The sequence below is a fragment of the Batrachochytrium dendrobatidis genome (assembly GCF_000203795.2).
Source record: "Batrachochytrium dendrobatidis JAM81 unplaced genomic scaffold BATDEscaffold_16, whole genome shotgun sequence".
In the NCBI taxonomy this organism is placed as follows: domain Eukaryota; kingdom Fungi; phylum Chytridiomycota; class Chytridiomycetes; order Rhizophydiales; genus Batrachochytrium; species Batrachochytrium dendrobatidis.
The window spans coordinates 24,067-45,496 of record NW_006281114.1 but is presented as its reverse complement, the minus strand read 5'-3'; the positions used below and the strand labels follow the sequence as shown (position 1 = coordinate 45,496).

The 21,430-nt window shown below is 40.8% G+C and overlaps 7 protein-coding genes across 7 annotated transcripts; all 7 read left to right on the top strand.

Annotated features, from left to right (window-relative positions):
- The first annotated feature begins 497 nt into the window (after nt 1–497).
- BATDEDRAFT_36131 (uncharacterized protein) lies at nt 498–2,614 on the top strand. Its single transcript, XM_006682382.1, has 5 exons — nt 498–856; nt 1,076–1,321; nt 1,441–1,707; nt 1,804–2,145; nt 2,213–2,614. Exons 1-5 carry the CDS (start codon nt 619–621, stop codon nt 2,533–2,535), a joined length of 1,416 nt encoding a protein of 471 aa, XP_006682445.1. The 5' UTR covers nt 498–618; the 3' UTR covers nt 2,536–2,614.
- Nucleotides 2,615–2,982: 368 nt separating this feature from the next.
- Nucleotides 2,983–4,143, top strand: BATDEDRAFT_92255 (uncharacterized protein; the record flags this gene model as incomplete). Its single annotated transcript, XM_006682448.1, has 4 exons — nt 2,983–3,169; nt 3,212–3,555; nt 3,619–3,808; nt 3,878–4,143. The coding sequence occupies 4 exons, from the start codon at nt 2,983–2,985 to the stop codon at nt 4,141–4,143; spliced, it is 987 nt and encodes a 328-aa protein (XP_006682511.1).
- Nucleotides 4,144–8,902: 4,759 nt separating this feature from the next.
- Nucleotides 8,903–10,424, top strand: BATDEDRAFT_33767 (uncharacterized protein). Its single transcript, XM_006682373.1, has 2 exons — nt 8,903–9,415; nt 9,482–10,424. The coding sequence occupies exons 1-2, from the start codon at nt 8,911–8,913 to the stop codon at nt 10,333–10,335; spliced, it is 1,359 nt and encodes a 452-aa protein (XP_006682436.1). The 5' UTR covers nt 8,903–8,910; the 3' UTR covers nt 10,336–10,424.
- Nucleotides 10,425–10,635: 211 nt separating this feature from the next.
- Nucleotides 10,636–11,106, top strand: BATDEDRAFT_92256 (uncharacterized protein; the record flags this gene model as incomplete). Its single annotated transcript, XM_006682447.1, has 2 exons — nt 10,636–10,688; nt 10,779–11,106. The coding sequence occupies 2 exons, from the start codon at nt 10,636–10,638 to the stop codon at nt 11,104–11,106; spliced, it is 381 nt and encodes a 126-aa protein (XP_006682510.1).
- A 306-nt stretch (nt 11,107–11,412) lies between these two features.
- On the top strand, nt 11,413–12,262 carry BATDEDRAFT_92257 (uncharacterized protein; the record flags this gene model as incomplete). Its single annotated transcript, XM_006682446.1, has 5 exons — nt 11,413–11,606; nt 11,681–11,769; nt 11,845–11,901; nt 11,978–12,009; nt 12,119–12,262. 5 exons carry the CDS (start codon nt 11,413–11,415, stop codon nt 12,260–12,262), a joined length of 516 nt encoding a protein of 171 aa, XP_006682509.1.
- A 407-nt stretch (nt 12,263–12,669) lies between these two features.
- On the top strand, nt 12,670–14,947 carry BATDEDRAFT_36129 (uncharacterized protein). Its single transcript, XM_006682381.1, has 8 exons — nt 12,670–12,776; nt 13,033–13,074; nt 13,187–13,301; nt 13,395–13,728; nt 13,811–14,090; nt 14,163–14,333; nt 14,416–14,601; nt 14,710–14,947. The coding sequence occupies exons 1-8, from the start codon at nt 12,675–12,677 to the stop codon at nt 14,866–14,868; spliced, it is 1,389 nt and encodes a 462-aa protein (XP_006682444.1). The 5' UTR covers nt 12,670–12,674; the 3' UTR covers nt 14,869–14,947.
- A 3,020-nt stretch (nt 14,948–17,967) lies between these two features.
- On the top strand, nt 17,968–21,070 carry BATDEDRAFT_20902 (uncharacterized protein). Its single transcript, XM_006682301.1, has 3 exons — nt 17,968–18,087; nt 19,564–19,768; nt 19,844–21,070. Exons 2-3 carry the CDS (start codon nt 19,663–19,665, stop codon nt 20,983–20,985), a joined length of 1,248 nt encoding a protein of 415 aa, XP_006682364.1. The 5' UTR covers nt 17,968–18,087; nt 19,564–19,662; the 3' UTR covers nt 20,986–21,070.
- Nucleotides 21,071–21,430: the final 360 nt, after the last annotated feature.

Below are 21,430 nucleotides of genomic sequence, written 5' to 3'. Positions count from 1 at the left end.
TACAACAAAGTCGAGTTTGATTGACAATCAAACCAAATATTTGGATTGCAATGAATGAATCTGGTGATTGTGCAATGTATAACTGTCAAATGAGAAAGGGATTGTATGTGCATCATAACATGGGCGTTGTGTTTGAAGGAAACAGTGTAGTTCATTTGTATTAGAAAAGCGTAACACATGTTTAACCATTGCCTAGTTCAAAGTAAAATAAATAATCACAAATACAAGTGTTTCATTTTACTTAAATACAGTTGTAATATAACTGAAATGGAATGCGTTTATAGCACATGAACAAACCGACATACACCAAACCAGATCTGTGGGTCGTGATAAACCGTATCAAAACAAGTTTATTATTACTAGAATGAATATTTTAGTATGAGCAACAGTTGGATATGAATAACGTGTTGGAGAATCAACTTGATGCAAGAATCAATGCTTCAAAATGCAAGACTTGATTTTTTGCATCGACAAGATCTTACCAGCACAATTGGACTAAACCAAGTCGTATCGCTAGAGGTCACATCGTCTATTGCTCCAGGATTCATCCAGTGTGCATATATAATCAATCAAACAGCCTCTTGATCTGGATTCAATTCAAACTATATTATTTCAACAATGGTTAGGCCACTAAAATCTGCAAAGACGGACACCAAGACTGATGCAGCGTCTTTATCGAAACGAAACCGACCCACATCACCCATCAAACACCATGTATCTAGTGCTAGTCCAGCATTGGCAAGTGTAAGAGTTTCCAAGGGAAAGCCCACTAGAAGCGCTTCGATGCTGACCGAGTCGTTGTTGAAAAGTGCAAGTACCAATGACGCTGGTGGTCGCTTAGTCCGCCAACAGAGCAGTAGGTTTTTTGTTTCAAGATTGTCCGGATTATTCGTATGTGAACAGTTGAAAAGTGAACAAATGACTGAGTCGACAGCTATACTTTCTCTATTACGGGAAATGATATCTTGTATATGTGTCAAGAATACAGTACCAGATATGGGATATTATTTTTTCAATCCACATCAGCCAATTACGGCAAGTCATTTATTCTAACAAAGTATCTTGTATTTGCTAGTGCCAGCGCCCTTACTTGCTTTACCCAACACCGAAGTCGGTGATGTTTTTGTTGTTGGTAGTGGAGATTGTGGCCAGCTTGGGCTGGGCGATGATCCAGACAATATGAGCAGAGAGAAGCCTGCCATGCTACGCTACTTTAACGGTAAAAATATCATTGGCGTGTTTGCAGGCGGACTTCACAATATGGCTTTAACGATCGATGGGAAGCTGTACTCGTGGGGCTGTAATGACCAAAAGGCTCTTGGTGAGTTGCAATTTACATGTTTTGGCTTAAAAAGCAGCACTTGAATGGACTTGCTGTTTTAAAATCTAGTATGCTAAACTGGGTTTGCTATGTTTGGTTCATCTTACTATGATCTCTAGGACGAAACGGAGAAGAAACTGAACCGGGCTTGGTGCAAGGACTTGACAAAGAGTTTATTGTATCCGTTACCTGTGGTGATTCTGTTACTGCTGCATTGACACGTGAAGGAAGGGTGTATGCCTGGGGTACATTTCGAGACAACACAGGCATATTTGGGTTTGCACCTGGCATCAAAGAACAAGCTCTGCCGTATCTTATGCCAGATTTGAAAGGCATTGTGCAGATCAATGCTGGAACAAATCACTTGGTTGCTGTTGCACGCGATGGTAAGTTTCTGGGTTGGATATTCCTGTTTTAAATAACTTGAACGGCCGAGTGTTTGATGTCTGAAACTTGACCATGCATTACATGTCTCGATCTAGGCAAGATATATACATGGGGTGTAGGTGAGCAAGGACAGCTTGGTCGAAAAGTGATTGCGCGACATGTTGTAGATGCATCGCTTACACCGCGTCCAATCAATTTCCGTGGTGGACATTATCTATCGAGCCGATTTGCTCGTGCCTACTGTGGTGGGTACAATACATTTCTTGTGCATGAAAAGAATGTGTTGTTTTCGTTTGGGCTCAACAATCATGGCCAGCTGGGACTTGGAGATACAGAGAGTCACGACCACCCAGAAGCCATTAAAGAAATCGATCCTGATCATGGCATTGCAGACGTAGCTGGCGGTGAGCACCATTCCTTGGTTTTAGATGGAAAGGGTAAGATGGATGCCATTCTAGCCAATATACTCTAGGATTTGTAGAAACTCACATGGAATTGAAATAGGAAATATATATACATTTGGCCGAGCAGACGACGGCCAACTGGGATTTCCGGACAAGAAACGCCTGGATGTACCCAAACACTTGGCATGCCTTGAAAATGCAGTGAGTGTTTCAGCAGGCGGAGCCTTTTCGCTTGCACTGATACGCAATGCATCAGGCACTAATGATCTTTATGGATGGGGATATGGCGAGATGGGACAGTTGTCAAACGGCAGCGTGGATTGTTGCGAGCCAGAACAGTTTAATCTCAAGGGACGGCATGTTATTCAAGCAGCAGCAGGTGGACAGCATACATTGATGCTGTTGCGTCCTAAACCAGAATAACCCGATGATTTCCGATGATTTCCGATAGTAGCATATATTACAGCCGTATTCACGTAAAATGAACCACTTTTCTGTATTTATTTTGCAGTGATTTTGCTTGGAATAAACAATAATTAGGTATTGTATTTTCCTACTAGAAAACGACTACTTGAATCAACACAATGTCCATAAGATGCTGTCAGACTCCACAACTTTATTTTTGTTGTATTCTAAACATTTCGAATACATTCTAGTTTAAAAGACAAAGATTGCTGTTTTCATACCAATAAACTTTGACAAACAGTTCATGTCACAATGTTACCTAGTCATTGATTACAATAAACGAGACTGGTCATTTATTGTACACTTGTTTAGTGGTTTATTTTGCGCGAATACGGCAGCAAAGCAATAGTGTCAATACATTGGCTTTGTAGAGTTGGATCTAAAGATTTAAACAAATCTACAAAGATGAGCAAGATTGAGTATGAGAATACCTTGGTATCTACAGCTGTATCAAACACTGAGAAGTTGACAGCGGACAAGGCGGCTTCTATCCATACTACTCAAGCATTCTCAAGTGATAAAGTAATAGAGATGGACGCCAAGGCTAATAGCGAATGCCAACTACTCGATGCATCCAACTCTCAATCGGACAGTACGTTTTCATACAATGTACCCATATCTTTAATTTCTATAGATCCTGCAGCACAAGTATGTGATCCATCTATCTGCGTTGTATCGGATATTCATGCCACTACACCATTACCCAACATGGAATCAGCATCTATCTGTGAAGAATTCAAAGACAATCTGAGCGAGTCTTCATCATCCGATTCGACCAGATTTGGACGCAGGAGAGTTAGAAAACGGGATGGTCCGCATCAACCCATGTGCCATTCATCAAAGACGATCTATCAACCACCCGAAATGATAGTCCGCAGACAACCAGTTCGTAGCCCTACTCGACAGTTTATTCATGTACCACATCATCAACCAAAGCTTCAAACAATGCTAGGCCATACAGGAGTAGCAGTGACGGCAGTAAGTTTGTGATTTTATTATGATTTGTATTTGGGTTGATCTTGATTAACCCATTGTGTTAAGCTTCTTACTGCGATCCGACACGATATGTTGGATTTATGGATGAGCACGGTTGCACTTGCCAAACAGCAATTTGAACAAGAGCCTAGTGTCAAGATGTTTGTGTATACAGCCGGTGCATTATCAGCGATTCCAGTTGGCATATTCACACTCTATGCGGCAGTGACACTCTTTGTATCGTTGATGACTGCAGGTGAGTTGAATTGGCAATGCAGTTGCTTACTTTCACCACGTGTTGAGGTTGACCTTTGATGGTGATTAGCACTGGGAGTACTACTGATTGGAGGAAGCTTAGTGATGATTGGACTTGGAGTGTTGATACCGATTGAAGGAGTAGTGTTGATTGTTGCAACAAGTGTTGCAAGTGTTGTTTGGTTAATTCAAGGACCTAGGAAAGTAAGACCAATAGCACAGAACCATCGACATGCACATCAAGGCAAACTGCTTGGCAGAAATGATGGACGAACAAGTGGACATGGTGGGACAGTTCGTCGACGATTGAGGAATGCGTCAGCAAGACGATCATGAGTGTTGATGGTATCCACATGCATTTTTGCACCAAGTGATACCAACTTAATGAATGCGTGACCATTTTGTTATTATCAAATCATGGCAGTTCTTACCATTTGTAGAGTATTATTGGTTGGATTGCTACCAAGTTTTGTATATTGGACCACTCTGGAGTCTATCCATAAGCCATATTATTCATAAGCTACACTATCTAAAAGAGCAGCATGGATCGAGCAAGACCCTATGCGACGATGCACACATTGGATGATGGCAATGATAGCTGTGACAGCATTGAAAGCAATGCAAGCAGTGCCAGTAGCAGCAACACTACCTCACAACGGAGATGGCAACCCTATAGTACCGATTCACAATTAGTTCAGCACCAAGGACCTGTTGAGCCATCCTATCATCATGCAGAAAGCCATTCGATTAGTGGATTGAGAATAGTTCGCAAGCGACTATCACGCCATGACAATGAATTAGTTCATATGCCTCTGACGATGCGACTGCCCAGTATAAGCCAGCAAACTGACCTTCACAGTCATGTAAATGATGCAGCAGGTCATGATGACGCACACTCTCAAGGTAATAGAAACAGTCGTAGTAATCTCTATAGTAATGGATTTGATCCCAATCAGGAATACACAGAGCCTGCACATTATGGTGTGAATTACACTCGACGTAGTCATCAATACAACCGTCGACCTAGTTATGGACCGGGAGCAAGTTCGAACCAACTACGACCATTGTATTCCATAGCAAGACCCACTCCTGAGCGAGTAAGTAGAACTGATTATAAAATGTTTCATTTATGTTCTAACTTTATGATTGTATTAAAGTGCGAATCGATGAATTCAAAAGCAAGACAAGACAGTGTCAAGGAAAAGCAAGACAGTCGAAAACAGACACCAACCATCAATCTTATGGACAAGAATTCATTCAATGACTATAAGCACACTCATCACAGCCACGAAAGACAGTCCAACACAGCATCAGATGCTGTGTTGAGGTTGCATCAACTCACTTCAACTGTTTCAGAAGCTCAAGGTTGGATTCACGGTGTCGTGCAGACTAAAGACCAACTCTTTCCTTTAGTTTCTTCTGGTAGTCTGCATTCAGTCAGTAGCCATTCGAGCAATTCTATGGACACGACTCGTCAGTCTCGAATGGCAGTTTCGACTACAGTCATGCAGCATCCATTAGCCATGAGCCATGCTAGCTCAAGCGATTCTGGTAAGTTTTTGATTCTCTGCACAACTGTTCAAGCATAAACTGATTTATTATTCAAGCCATTGATACACTCCACAGACAGCAAGCAGCCTCAACTGGACATAAGCGAGCTCTTTCCATCACAGAACTACTGTCTTCCATGAACACTGATTGTGATCCAGCAGCACCACGTGCTGAACCCCCATATCAGCAACAGTCTGAACATCCTCTGCGTCGAATTCAACACTTGATAGATCCCATTATTCCTGACAGTAGGGTTCTGGCTATACCTCATCATCCCCTGGCAACGGCATATTCCGACCCTTCTTTACACCAGCATTCGGATCCACTTTCTCATACTGAACCTGCTCCATTGAGCCAGTCATTGATGTGGCATTCACACTCGACTGTTCAGCAAATCCCTTCTATTCGAGCTTCTATCCCAAACTTGAACTGCGCTCCTTCCTCTGACCAGATTCCGGATAGTGTCGAGTTTGTTCAAGTTGCTCAAAAACATATGATGCCTTTATATGCTAATGTTCCCCAACAACTGCCATTGCTGCAGCCTCATCTACAGCAACAGATCGCTCTAGGTCTTTCTTATTCACATGAACCTTCCATTCAATCTCCAATATCACGAGCCTTGTATTTCCCACATCAGCAACCATCTGCTTACATTCATCCTTATTTACTTCAAGACCAACAGCAATTATATCGTGCTCATCCTTATTTACTTCAGGACCAACAACATATATCACATCCTTATTTGATTCAGCAGGATCAACATCTTGCAAACCAACTCCCTCTTTCACATTCTACTCCTTTGTATCCATATGCTAGCTATGTATATATGGCAAATGGTCCTTCTTTTGGTCATTTTACTGCTGATATCAGTGGTCATCCTAATTTTGGCACTTACACACCTGTCGTGTATCAACAACCTTTACCACTTCGTTCAGATTCTTACCATTCTAACGCTTCGCCCCTTGTGCTGCCTCCGTATGGAAGTTCCGCTGCTCCTCTTCTGGTCGGTCATGTCCAACCGCAGGCTAATCGCAAAGAATGGTTCGAATATCTGCTTCAACTTGCTCACACAAAGTATAATGCCCAGGACTATGCCGGTGCATTGCCCATCCTTCAAGATCTGTGCAATGCAAACCAAACTCATCTACCTACACTATTGCTACTCGGCTGTACTTGCTACTCGCTCAATCTACACAGTTTGTCCATCTACTACAATAAGATGATTCTACAGATGCAACCCCAATTTGCAGAGGCTTACTCTAATTTGGGAACTACACATAGAGTACGTGATCTTGCATTATATACTTGAATCCCGTTTTGTTTTTAAACCATTTTCAATTACATTAGGCTCTTGCACAAAATACTGCTACAAAAGGGCATGCTCCTACACACACTGAAATCATTGCAGGTTCAGAAGTCACTCCTGTTCCCTCGGATCCTACAACCAACTTGAATCTTGCCGAACATTATTACAGAATCGCCATCTCAATCCGTCCCAAATATTGGGATGCTAGCATCAATCTGGCAGGTTTACTGAGCACTCAGGGTAGATGGAAAGAGGCAATTGATGTATACAGCACTATAGAGACACTGATGGAAAATGAATTTACTCCCGACGAACGATTCGACTCCATCACACTATCTGCTCCTGTCGCTGGCTCATCACCACTTTCTGCAATTCCTGCCATGGACGGACATTTTGCTCAAACCGTGTTTGAAGCAGAACAGCGAAAGCGTAAGCGCATCGCATTCTTGCGTGCATCGGGTGGTGTTGTGCCAGGTGAAGGAAGTGGCTTTACCGTTGAACGACGCCGTGATTTGTATTTTGCAAAAGGAAATTTACTGTTTGCTACAAATGATTTTACTGCGGCCAAGCAAGAGTATCTCAAGGGATTGGTTGCAGTAGGAATCGATATTGTTGGCATCTTTGAAGGAACGTCTTCTCCTACTATTCCTCCTCCTTTAATCACTCCCGAACAGGTCGTTGCGCTAATTAAACAAAAACAGCTGCATTCAGACGCGACTCATCATCCTACCACTTCATATATTCTGCAAACACTTGCCAAAATCTATCAAGACTCGAGTCTTGCCAATTTGGCCGTCAAGTTTTACTACGTTTCACTTAGCATATTCCCTGCTGCCAATACATGCAATAATTTGGGTATCTTGCTTGCTCCTCGACGTATCCAGGAGTCTATTCAGTGGTACGAGGTGGGACTGTCATTGAATCCCAATCACGTACATTTGTACACCAACTTGGGATCTGCACTTAAAGATAGAGGGAATATGGAGCAAGGCATTTCATGTTATCAACGTGCGATTGCACTTCAGCCCGATTTTTATATTGCTTTGGCAAATTTGGCCAATGTTTTCAAAGATTTGAATCGGGTCGACGAAGCAATCGAATTATACCGTCGGGCTTTGGCAGTCAAACCTGATTTTGTAGAAGCATTTTGCAACTTTGTCAACTCGCTACTGTTTGTGTGTTCATGGGAGTCGCGTGATCAGAATCTTGAAGTCATCAAAAATATTGTTTTAAAACAACTTGTAGACGGTGCTGCAACTGTGCCACGAGGTGTTCCTACTGTATTGCCATTTCATACGTTTACCTACGAATCCCTTCCGGCATGGATGGTACGCGAAATTAGTCGACGGAATGCGGAGCGAGTGTTTTGGAATGCAACGACCAGTGATTGGTTTCCTGGCTTTCCTGATCGTCCACGAACCCTTGGACTAAGATCCCTTAATAAAAACAAAACAGGTATCATAACAGATGCTGTTTCCACAGCATCCGACTCAAAACTAGCCGCTGCTTTAATTCGGTCTCTGCAGTATCCATACCCATACTCTGTTCCGCCTCCTTCAGATCGCATTCATATTGGCTACGTTTCGTCTGATTTTACCAACCATCCTCTAGCACATTTGATGCAATCTGTCTTTGGAATGCATGACAAGTCTCGCTTTAGAGTGTTTTGCTACTCGCTATCACCATCTGACGGATCTCCCTATAGAGCAACGGTTGAGCGAGGATCTGATGTTTTTCTTGATGTATCACAGTGGACCACTCAACAGATTACTGAGCGCATTGCATTTGTGGATCGTATTCACGTCTTGTGCAATTTGAACGGCTACACCAAAGGTGGACGGAATGAGATTTTTGCTGCTCGACCTGCACCAATTCAAATTGCTCTCATGGGTTTTGCTGGAACAATGGGAGCTGGGCGTGTGAATGATCCTGAACACCCAGATGTAGTCGAATGCGATGTTTCTGACGATGAAGGCTATGCCGGTGATGATGATTCCGAGTTTGACGATCCTGTTTCTGGCAATGCTGGAGTTACTTCGACTGATGAAAATGACAATATTTTGTTTTTTGATCATCTCAAGACACGCTGGATCGATTACATGATTGTTGACGAGATTGCAATTCCTCAAAAATTCGTTTGTGGTGAACCACTTCGACAAGACGAGGTGGTTCCACCCGGAAAACAACTGATTGCTCGTGGTCCTGTTGTCAAGGGTGATGATCGGAATCGAGTGTATACCGAAGCCATGGTGTATATGCCTCACTCATTTTTTGTTAATGATCATCGGCAAGGATTTCGTGAACATCACGATTCAAAGATTGATCAAATTATTTTTGAATTGGACACTGGCATATATGGACTTGAAGACAGTAATAGTGCAATTGATCTAGCATCCATTACACTTCCAATAGCGACTTTTAGTCAACCATCATCTGCCGTTCCGCATGAGCTTGATGTCATGGCTCTCACATCATCTGAAATTCAGCACTGGCGCAAGGAACAAATACGCAGACTGAAAATGAGACACGAGCTTTTTCCTTGGCTTGCAGAAGATACAGTGATTTTTGCTAATTTCAACCAACTGTATAAAGTTGATCCACATATTTTTGCTACATGGATGCGTATCTTGTCTAGAGTTCCGAATTCTATTTTGTGGCTTTTGAGATTTCCACCTGCTGGCGAAGCGCATTTGAGACGCAAGGCGGTCGAGTTGGTTGGTGAATCAGTTTCACGCCGGTTGATTTTCACTGGTATGTATTCATGGTGTATTGGCCATGCTTTGATGCATTGAATACTGACGCTGTTTAAATGTTTAGATGTTGCGCCAAAGCATTTACATATTCATCGTGGACGTATTGCAGATGTGTTTCTTGACACACCCGAATGCAATGCGCACACAACAGCAGCTGATATTCTTTGGAGTGGTACGCCCATCATCACCTATCCCAAATACGATTTTAAAATGTGTTCTCGTGTAGCAGCATCGGTTGCCTATGCTACAGGATCGTGGCACTCGACAGATCGCCACTATATTCCCAACGTTGACAGGTCCAGTCGTAACTGCCAAGGCTTAGATATTGATCTTCATCGTCTTCGTGATGGAAATCTATTGGGACACTTGATGGTTGTAAACAGCTATGAAGAATATGAGGAGCGGTCTGTCATGCTTGCTCAAAGTTTGCGTTGGGGATGGACTCGAATCGATATGTGGTCTGGAAGGCATCAGCCAGTAGAACAAACCAAACTGCCTAAAAACATTGGCGCCACTATTTTACCAGCCGAAAATACAGCGACAGATACGTCCACTCCTGAGCAGCAATTACCCAATCTACCCGTATTTGATACCAAGCAAGTATTCTATCCCAATGCAACCCGCCCAACACACATTTTTGTTCCTTTTGGTCTTGCAATAGATCTTCGCAGACGGCTGTTTCTTACACGTGATTCTATGCCGCTGTTTGATACCCCACTGTGGGTACGCCATTTAGAATCTGGTATAAATGCCATGTACACCAAATGGGTCAAGGGATATACCCTTTTGCAGAAACGCAACGAAGAAGAGTTTGTTGAAGTCCAACAGGTTGGAAACAAACCTCGATTGGCTAAGCGAAGATCAAGTGTTGGTAATGGGGCATCGAGGTGCTTATTTGTCAAACCTTTGGAACAATAAATTAAATTGCGTTTGATTCTGCACTGTAATTATGGATTCAAACGAGTTGATAGTTTGTTTAAAGCAATATAATAAACGTAATCTAAGCGATTCGAATGTATTTATGATTTGACCTGATATATTCATGGGTTTTGGAGAGCTTGCTCAGTCATAAAGTGATCCAGATTGGCAACATGATTTCAACACCAAGTTTATATACGCGAATCCCCTGATGGTGAGTCTTGTGTCGCGTACTCTGAATTTACTCCAAACTCTTGCTCAACGCTTAATAGAATTGAGCATTCATCCAAACGGTTTCCAATGTCATTTCCTCCTTTGCCACATACATCTTTCAAGCCTCATAAACAATCAACGTATGTCATGATGATATAGAATACTTTATTCTGGTGCCAATTCCTTCTTGTCAAACCATTCGTTGATGATTCCTACTTTACTGCAAGTAGATTTGAATGGCAAAGTGTTGCTGCTCCACTTTTGCAGTATCCGCTAGCCATATGTGTATCGACTTTTTCATCCCATGCATTTCTATCTTCTTTGATCACTTTGACTCTTGGCACTGAATTAACCTTTTGGCATGAATGCCATTGCTTTTGGAAATCGGTTGGTGTATGTAGTGCAAGTACTTTGATTAAACGTGAAGGCTCGAATGCTTTATCTACAGATATGGCAGTCATGGACACATCTGCAATGAGTACCAGTGGGTCAATAGGCACATCCATCCTAGCAGGTCTATCCGATGCGTGTAAAGATTTTATGGTACTTGCGCATTAAATAACATACCATTCTGATGTTTCAAGAGTTACTGACTCAATGCCAAAAGGTCGGCTTGCTATGGGAGGATATTTTTGGTGAATTTGTAACCGAGATTATGTTTGATGTCCATCGGAGAGCCAAGATAGATCAACGGACTTGCCAAGTCTGTCACACCAGGCAAGATACGCTTGCATGTTGTGACTATGTGTCCACTTTTATGCTATAACCCTAATACTTGTTCATATTTCATAACTGCTAGTTGTCGAAAATATGGTGAGTTGCAGTCTACACTAGTGTATTCTTTTTCACGATCGATCATTCACAATGTTATACTGTAACTGGCAATCTAAAGCCTCAGGTGTAGGATTAGATATATTTGGTGCCAATCCTTCTCAAACCAATGGCGAAAAGTACCAATGCTTCAATTGCCAGAATTTGTTTCCTTCTGTTCGTTTTGCACCTCATTTGGAAAAGTGTCTTGGATTGGGTAGAACATCATCCCGTGTAGCTAGTCGCAAGTATGTAGATAAGATCTTACTGGATTGCGTAGAGTGCTAACCTTGTTTTTCTATCCTGATGCAATGTACTTTAGAATTGCTTCCAGTGAACGGTTATCTTCGCCTACCCCTGGCATGAACAATGATTCAGACACTGACAAGGAATTTAGTCTTGAAAAGAAAAGTAAGGCATTGCGAGTGAATCTACTTGTATAGACACGATTAAACTTGATAATTGATGTTTGGGTTGTGATTGCAGAGAAACAGCGTAAGCCATCTCCGATTCGCAAAATCACACTCAAAAAAGCCAAAACAGGTTAGAATTTTATTTTATACAGGCTTGTATTCATCATGGCATGACTCACATTGAATCCACCTACATATATGATTAGATGGATCACCTGGTAGCTCACAGTTTATAAAGGTAGGCGTTGATCCGTGATGCATGTGTTGAATTGTGACACATCACCAATCAAGCACCTTTTAACTGATTCGTCTTGTGCTGAATGTTTGACTCGACTGCTACCGAGTAGAAGGTGAAACTATCCAAGCCGTTAGGAACAAGTGGATATTTACCATTTCAAAGCCATCCAGGATCTTCACTGACTCAAATAGTTGCTAAAGGCGGTCGGGCAGACGATGATTCGTCAGCATACGCGCCATCAGACGGCGCGTAGAGTTTTGATATGTTTCCATGGTATCAATAAACAACATGAGATGAAATCAGAGTGAATATTTACCGAGTTTCATGATTGATGCCTTGTGATGAGAATGTGATCAATATTTCTTTTTAGTTGGCAAACTTGCAAACGTGTTTTCTAAACACTATCGTCTGCAGTCATAATAGTATACAAAGGACACTGAATAATCTGTTGAGAATCTGGATTGATTTATTCAATAATTTATTTCTAGACTCTCTTCCTTGCACAATCAAATGTTCAACACTGCTGAAAGTGGAATGTGTTTGTGGAAATAGGAAACACTAGACAAGATGAGAGCATTTGTTGTGCGAGAAAAGAGTAGAAATAAATTATTGAATAAATCAATCCAGATTCTCAACAGATTATCCAGTGTCCTTTGTATACTATTATGACTGCAGACGATAAACAAGCAGCTGATTCTATCAAATCATCAAAAGAAAGTGCTGCTTCTACCAGCACTGCAGCTTCACAATCTCAAGTCGATGTGCAGGTACAATTATTGCTTGCTGTATTCGCAAGTTGTCCGCTTTATCATGAACACTTGGGTCAATATCAGTATTTAGACACCTTCCATTGTTCTGATGGATATCTGCTTTATCTATACACATTATCAGGAATGTTTGCTTCATCTATGCACATTAGTGGGCATACCTGCAGTCCAACCCAAATCTGTATTATCATATAAATCAACTGCTTCAACCCACTAACTCAGTTCAATCTACTGAAACCCATCTTATTGTCAAAAGGACAAGGCAAGTGTCGAGCGGATTGAAAAGATCATGGAAAAGGTATTCTATAAACCATTTTTATATAAAAATGCTTGTCAATCTAACTCGGCATTTACTAAACCCAATGACAACTGTCTGGTTCAAATCTCGTTGATTGAATCTAATCAAATAGTTGAATACTCTCAAAATGATGCAATCTCCTGCCAACGAAGCATTGCAAAAAAAGCTTCCCAAAGAAGATATGAGCCAATACAGGTTTTGGAACACTCAGCCAGTTGCTCGCACAGGTACTGATCCACCCTATACTATCCATATGACAATTGAAATCATTCGTTTCCAAAGATGCCAAACCATAAATCTAATTCCTGTTTCTTGTTTAGATGAAGAAGTGAGCACAGATGGTGTGATTGAACCCAACAAACAGCCTGAAGAAATCCAGCAAGATCCTTACCCATTGCACAAGGAATTTGAATGGACGTTGCTCAACTTTGAAGATGAGCAAGAAATCAAGGATGTGTATCAGCTATTATCCGCCAACTATGTTGAAGACGACGAAGCCACGCTGAGGTTTGATTATTCTGCCGAGTTTTTGAAATGGGCACTGATGCCTCCAGGATGGCGATCTGACTGGCACGTGGGTGTACGAGCCAAAACAAGTAAGAAACTTGTTGGATTTATTGGGGCGACTCCTGCTACTGTAAACGTTCGCACAAAGTAAGTCTGCATGAATTGTATCAAAACTGGTTTATTTTTTGTATCTCATGTATTACTTTTGAATTTGGTTTAATCTCCAAAGTAAAATCCCAATGGTTGAAATCAACTTTCTTTGCGTTCACAAAAAACTTCGATCAAAGCGACTTGCACCGGTTCTGATCAAAGAAATCACCAGACGAGTGAATCTTGCTGGTATATTCCAAGCCGCATATACTGCTGGTGTGTATCTCCCTACACCCGTGTCTACCTGCAGATACTATCACCGATCTCTTAATCCAAAGAAACTGGTCGATACTGGGTTTTCCTACATACCTCGCAATATGACCATGGCGCGTATGATTCGTTTGTACAAGATGCCCGATGTAGGATGAAATGCTCATTTATCTTTAGTTGCTTCATGACATCTAATTTTTGCCATTGTGGCGTGTGTATAGGAACCTAAGACGCCTGGAGTGCGTCCCATGACACTGGAGGATGTACCTCAAGTCAAGAAACTGATGAGCGAGTATCTGTCTCGATTCGAGCTCTTTCACGACATGACAGAAGAAGAGATTGCGCATTGGATTCTTCCAGTGGATAAAGTCATGTATTCATATGTGGTCTATGTACGCATAATACGATGATGATATTTTTGATGCATTGGATTCTACAATGGCTGACTATTCTTACCATTGACTGCTGTTATAGGATGACCAAAAGAAAAAAGTAACCGATTTTTTTTCGTTTTATTCTCTACCTTCGACTGTAATTGGAAATCCGGTCCATTCGCATATCAATGCTGCATACTTGTTTCATTATGCACCCATGGGTATGGGAGAGGATCCTGCGCGTATTCAACTTCTTATCAATGATGCTCTCATTCTAGCTAAAAAGGTACACATTAATTGGTCCATTGCGAATTTATTTACAATTCAACAATTTAGATCTCCACTTGTACTAATTATTTGTATTTTCCTATCCAATATTTTTTTGAAACCCAAGGCTGGATTTGATGTATTTAATTGCCTCGAGTTTATGGATAACCATCTTTTCCTTGAAGAGCTCAAGTTTGGTAAAGGCAATGGCGATCTCAACTTTTATCTGTACAACTACCGTAGCAGAAACATTGACAACAAAAAGGTTGCTTTGTTTATGGTGTGATTCCTACAATTGACTTTTATATCTGGAATGTGCATACTTGTGCAATTTAGATGAGTAATAATAAAAATGGTGTGAGAGTATATAGTTTATTTCAGTGGGTAGTGCGGTGAGCTCGAGGATGACATACCAAATACAGAGTCTACAAGCTCGCACTACCGACAAGTTTGTGGTGTGCAGTATCTACTGATACGACTTGCGTATCGGTCTAGATCCAAGCATACTAAAGAAACCACACGTAATGGAATTTGACTAGTTTATTTGTTATCTAGTATTATCATGTGGGCGGACTTTGTAATGTTTTTTTCGGGTTGACTTTAAAGACCCAATAAACCCAACACGTCAGTTTCCCTCATACTAGTCAATCCGTCGTGTGGCAAAGTGCTTATTGATTTCAGGTACGTTGCATGACTTGGAAACGTAACTTGTCAACCCTCATACGCATACAAGAGTGTCAGTGTTTCTACCAAGATGCTTGTCTAGAAAATGCAGCTGTGCTTCCAGCTGTGTATTCTGCTTGTCATGACTGTTTAAATGAAACAGCGAAGCTTGCAAGATTTTATCTATTGGATAGCGTGTAAGCAGCTTCAGCAAGTCGTTGTTTTGCCTATGCAGTGATGGAAATGGAGACCATGCTACAGGTAGAAAATCCGCATACGGCCCAGCAGATATCATTATGTTCCAGTTGAGCCTATCCTGCGCTCAACGTGGCATGTTCGGTATTGTGTAAGATGTGATGGATAGGGTGGTAGTGGTTTGCAACGGCTGTCTCGCATCAATGACACATTTTACAATGAGTGATATTGCACTCAGCGATGCAGACTATGCGAGGCATATAGGTTACAATGGCATGTAGTGTAGATAAGGCATCAGCGAGCAAGAGGCTGTCACGCTTAAAATATTTCTGCAATGTGGCTCCTCTTTTTTTTCTCGGCTGGCTGTATCCAGTTTGAATGCAATGATGCTGTCATCATCCCACCCACAATCATTCGTTTATAACGTTAATTTAATATGGCTTAGGCCTATATGTAACGCATTACTTATTTTCCGCTCCTCCCTCATAGTCATACAGCACATTTTTGGCTCTAGACCCTTGCCATTGTCAATGTATTTGTTCTATAAACACGCATTTGAAAATGTTTGCAGACATGCGCGTCGTTGTGAATACAAGCGGAATTGAATTTTTTTGCCATTACAAAAGCAAGCCATAAAGCTATGCAATTCGGGTTCTATTCTTCTTATCTGGTACATGGATGTAATCAGTAGGATAGAGATGAAGATGCTTTCCTATTGGCTGTATTGTTTTATGCATGAATGTACCAAGTCTGCTTTGGATTTTCCGATAACTAGTACAACTGTCTTGCTGCTCAATCCTGCTTCCATCAGTGCTGTATTATTTTACAGTAGTTTGGATAGAGCTTAGCATATATGAAAAAAATCCCTATTTGTTATCATTATGCTGTATATCACCACACTCCAACTATTGAAAGCGGACAGAATACCACGTGGACAGTTGGATTTTCCTATTTCGTACTCCATGATACTTCCATATATTGACAAAGCCTGTCATATTTTAATTCTTGGAAATTAACCAGGATTTCATAAAAGCCGCCAAATCCACTAGATATACAAGCAGTCTTGTATTGTTTACTGTAAATAAGCAAATGTGTATACAGAGATGCATAGAAGAATGTTGGCATAGCATATTGCATTAGTGAATATATTGCTGTAGGATTGACATGAAAGCATTCCCGACTACTTGGATAGTTTTATATTCAGTATGTTTAGCAACGGCTTTTTGCTGTGACGATCCAATCACTGTATTCTTAGATGATCGATACTGAGCTATGTGTATGGAGTGGAATGGATGATGGACCACTTGAGTAGTATTGAGTGCATTGGGTACCCGTTGAAACACAGATTTGACACTTGGGCTGTACTACAACTTCTAGCATGATGCGTTTTATATCCACCTGACATTCTATACTTGTATAATATGGTTTTATAATTCAGGACTACCTTGCTCTAATCAACAGTACACTATTCAAGCATTATCGTTGAGGTATGGCAGCTCTCAAACTGTACTCCCTTTTATTTGAGAGATCGTATCTTTACTTGAAAAAGCTTCTTGATGCAGCCAACTGGTAGAGCATGACTTCGATCTATTAGCTTTTACCAGTGCACCCCACTGATTTTTTTCCGGATATTTATCCAAACCACTGGGCCTATAATTCCGTTCTATTTTTTTTCATCACTGTATCCAGTCATTATACATCAGCCCCATTATTTTGTTTGTCCCGTTTTACTGTGTAATGTAATATACACTCGAGTAAACTCTGGTCTCGCACCCCTGGTTTTCAGCTCGTGTCTAAAGATAATCACTGCTTCACCGGTTTCTTTGAAGCATTTGTACAATTTTTTGCTTTATTGCTTTGGTTAGGATTAGCTTGACGTTATTTCTACCTTGACACTCTTGTGTAGTGGGTTAGTCAGACTTGATGATGCCTTGCTTTACCCTTTACCAACAGTACCCAGTTCCTAGTTTTATTTTCTGGCCAACTGATACTTTTTTAGTCATTCATTCCACAACCTGAGCTTATGGCAGTGAAAATTTGTTTATTTTAGTCTTGCATTATCCCATTCACCTTTTTCAACCTACAATTGTCTTGATAAAAGACTAACCCGACTCTTTCTGAACTAGGGATTTTTAAAGTGTATCAACCTAGCTCTTGATCAGTTCAGTGAATTCGTTCAGTATAAACCAAGTAAGCTTTGTGCTGTGACCAGACATGTTGATACCAAAACATTGCATTTTGTCAATATTAACTTTTGTGATTCTAGCCCAGAACAAAGACCTTTGGCATCTTCTATACCTGGTTCATTTGTGAATATCGACAGTCGACACCATTGTTCTAATTTAAACCCACCACACTAGGAATCTTGTCTTGATATCAACGTAGGGATTTGTCCTCAGCTCAACTAGCAGTGGCTATCTGTCTGATTTTCTTTCTCGCAGCTCGACTAGACTCATTTTTGCGTGTCGAGTCCATTCGTACAAAGCACTTGTTGGCTATTGAATACTCCACTTGATTTACCTTTCATCACCAACTTAAGCCTGACTACTTACTCTTGACCAAGTTTTTCTACGTTTTGCACACTGGTATTCCTTCTTACTCCAGAACCTTCTGCTTGACTCAAACCCACTGATTTACTTGTCACTAGGTAGGACTTGGATTACTGTAATGGACATGTACTCTATATTTGATTATGCTACCATGACTTGTTTCAAGAAATGCACTGCTGGCTGGAAGAGTGTTGCTTTACAACAACCTGTGCATTGTATGACTTGACTCACTATCATATAGAATGGACTACTTGTATTCATCTTGTCTCTTCTGCTTTGGAATAGCCAACAGTTGAATACTCGTTGCGCTTTCCTACTACAAATTGACTACTTGAATAGACATTCTCGGCCCTTTTGACCACAATGTCCATCATATGATACAAGCTATACTGTTGAAGCTATTCTTCACATTTGGTATAGACATACATTGCACGACCACCAAGCCCGAACCCAGATATTGGGTTTGATTGTTCTGGTGCTTCTAACCTCCACTTTGTATCCTAAAATCTTGTGATACATTTGCACTCTAGTTTGAGGGAACATGATTGCATGTCTCGGGAATACAATATGTATGCTGATCACCAGGAGAACAGCCAGTCAACCTTGTCAACGAGTTTAGTAAACTCTTGTTTAATGGCCTCTACATCAATACGACTGTAACATGTAGTAACCAATACTCCGACACTCCGCACCTGTCACAATCCTATTTTTTTCCAGTTGCTGATATCTACTACAATGTCTCTAGTCATTTTGGGTGTAAGCAACTCATCCGATCATCTTGGTTTTGGAATTTGGTTTTCGCAACCTCGTCTAATAACCAAGTGTCGAGTTTTGATTCGTCACACTACACTTGCCTTGTATTCAAGCAAATACAGCCACTGGCTATACTTTGGAAATGATTTATCAGCGTTTTCAATAAGATTGACAATCTTTATTCGCTCAACTGTATCAGCTTTCAGTGTAGTTGCTTGTTTTACAGGCCCAAGTGTTGTGGTTCTTGTGAGCTTGCAATAATTTGCCATAAACTTTTCTAAAGTCATATATGATTGTATTGGCTTGTCGACCTGTCATCATCCAACATATTGCTCTTGTACCTCACACTCATCCATGGATTGACACTTTACTAACTTATTGTTTTTATTTTTTATACAAACTCTGGAATGACTATCGGTGCATCGCCATCAATCGATCGTCATCGTGGTTTTCATGTGACTTTTTCCACATGATTGGAATTAAACAATGCTTATTTTTTGCCATATTATCTGCACCAATAATTCGCTGCTGCCTTGGCTTGCTTTAATGATTTTTGGTATAACCACATGTTTTGCGTCTACCCACATACATGGAACACATGATTTATATTAACGTACCTTGCAAATCTTTGATCTGCTACTTGGTTGTGCTACTTGTTTATATCATCTTGTTTTGGTTTGTAAAACTCATTCCATCACTGCCTTTTAATTAATCGACCACCTGTCGTTTTTGTGTAACTTCAACTCGATTGATGCGACTTGCATATCTGCATCATCCACTTGATTTTGTTTCAATCTTTTGTTGAATCTTGCTTTTGTCAGATTGGCCATTCAGCAGGCATTTGGAACATCTCACTTATTTCTTTTAATCCTTGGTTCGGTTTTATCAATCAGCCTCAGAATACTATAAATTGATTGACCATGTCAACGAAAAAACGTACGGCGGTTAATCCCATGACGTCTATGGAGAGCAGTGCCTCCAAGACCCAGGATACTCCTAATGTAATTAACGGCATCAAGCTTAGCAGTATGTATCACTGTGCTTTGTTAATCTGTGTTTGACATACTTTTAACCAGGACTCTGCCAATTTCAATGCTTTAGACGAGCCTGATGCCGGAAAAGTTATCACAGTTTTAGCAAATGACGGTAAAACTGGCGAGGCAATCGAATTGTCTTATTCTAATAACAAAGTAATTGGCAACGGGTCGTTTGGCGTTGTTTTTCAAGCAAAACTCATTCCTTCTGGAGAGTTTGGCGCCATTAAAAAAGTTCTTCAAGATAAGCGCTTCAAGAACCGTGAACTCCAGATTATGCGTCTAGTTGCACATCCCAACATTGTTGCATTGCAGGCGTTTTTTTATTCCAACGGTGAAAAAAAAGACGAGGTGTTTTTAAATTTGGTACTGGAGTATGTTCCTGAAACTGTTTATAGAGCGTCAAGGCATTTTGCAAAGATGAAGCAATCCATGCCCATGTTGAGTGTTAAGCTTTACATGTATCAATTGTTTCGTTCATTAGCCTATATTCACTCTCTTGGAATCTGCCATCGTGATATCAAACCTCAGAATCTATTGTTGGACCCTAATCTTGGTATCTTGAAGCTATGTGATTTTGGTAGTGCCAAAATTCTAGTAGCTGGCGAACCCAACGTAAGCTACATTTGCTCTAGATATTACCGTGCGCCAGAGTTGATTTTCGGGAGCACAAACTACGATGTTAGCATAGATGTTTGGTCAAGTGGATGTGTTATGGCTGAATTAATGCTTGGTCAGCCGCTGTTCCCGGGTGAATCTGGCGTCGATCAGCTTGTAGAAATTATTAAGATGCTTGGCACACCTACCCGCGAGCAAATCAAGTCCATGAATCCTAATTATACCGATTACAAATTCCCCCAGATTAAGGCATGTCCATGGAGCAAGGTGTTTAGGTCGCGGACAACTACTACAGAGTCATTGGAGCTAATTGCCAAGCTTTTAGAATACACACCCACCAATCGTCCGAGTTCCGTTGAAGCAATGATACATCCCTTTTTTGATGAAATCAAGAAGCCAGAGACCAAGCTGCCTAATGGACGGGATCTTCCAGAGCTCTTCAACTTTTCAGCACTGGAGCTTTCAATTCAGCCTGAATTGAATCGACAACTTGTTCCTCCACATGCAGAGCCACTATTGAAATTGAAAGGAATCGATTTGGCTAGTTTCCAGCCTGTCAAGATTCAGAAACCAACTACGTTGAACGATTAGATTGGCCGTTAACTATATAATGTCAACTATACTTGGCGTGGATAGTTTTTGGAAATACCATATTATTGATCTTCACTTTCCCACTATTTTCCAACATTGCCAGCGTTTTTACCAACCTCCTATCCAATATTGATTTTGTCTTGCAAGTTTTTATAAAAAGGACAAGTCATTTAACCCCTTTAAAACACTACAGATTGATTGATTTTGTATTTGGGTTGATATGGAGTTTACGGTTAATGAGATAAGAAACTGTCACTCTTGATGTTTTGCAAATATCGGTAATGATTCAGTTGATTCAAGACATGAATAACCATCACTCGTGTATCGCGACGACAATCCGACTTGCTAATCTTCTTGATTCAACATAAAAGGTCATTCATTTGAGTTGGACAATCTTGAAACTCTGCCTATATAGTCTGTACATGAACCCAAAGCAACCGTTCAG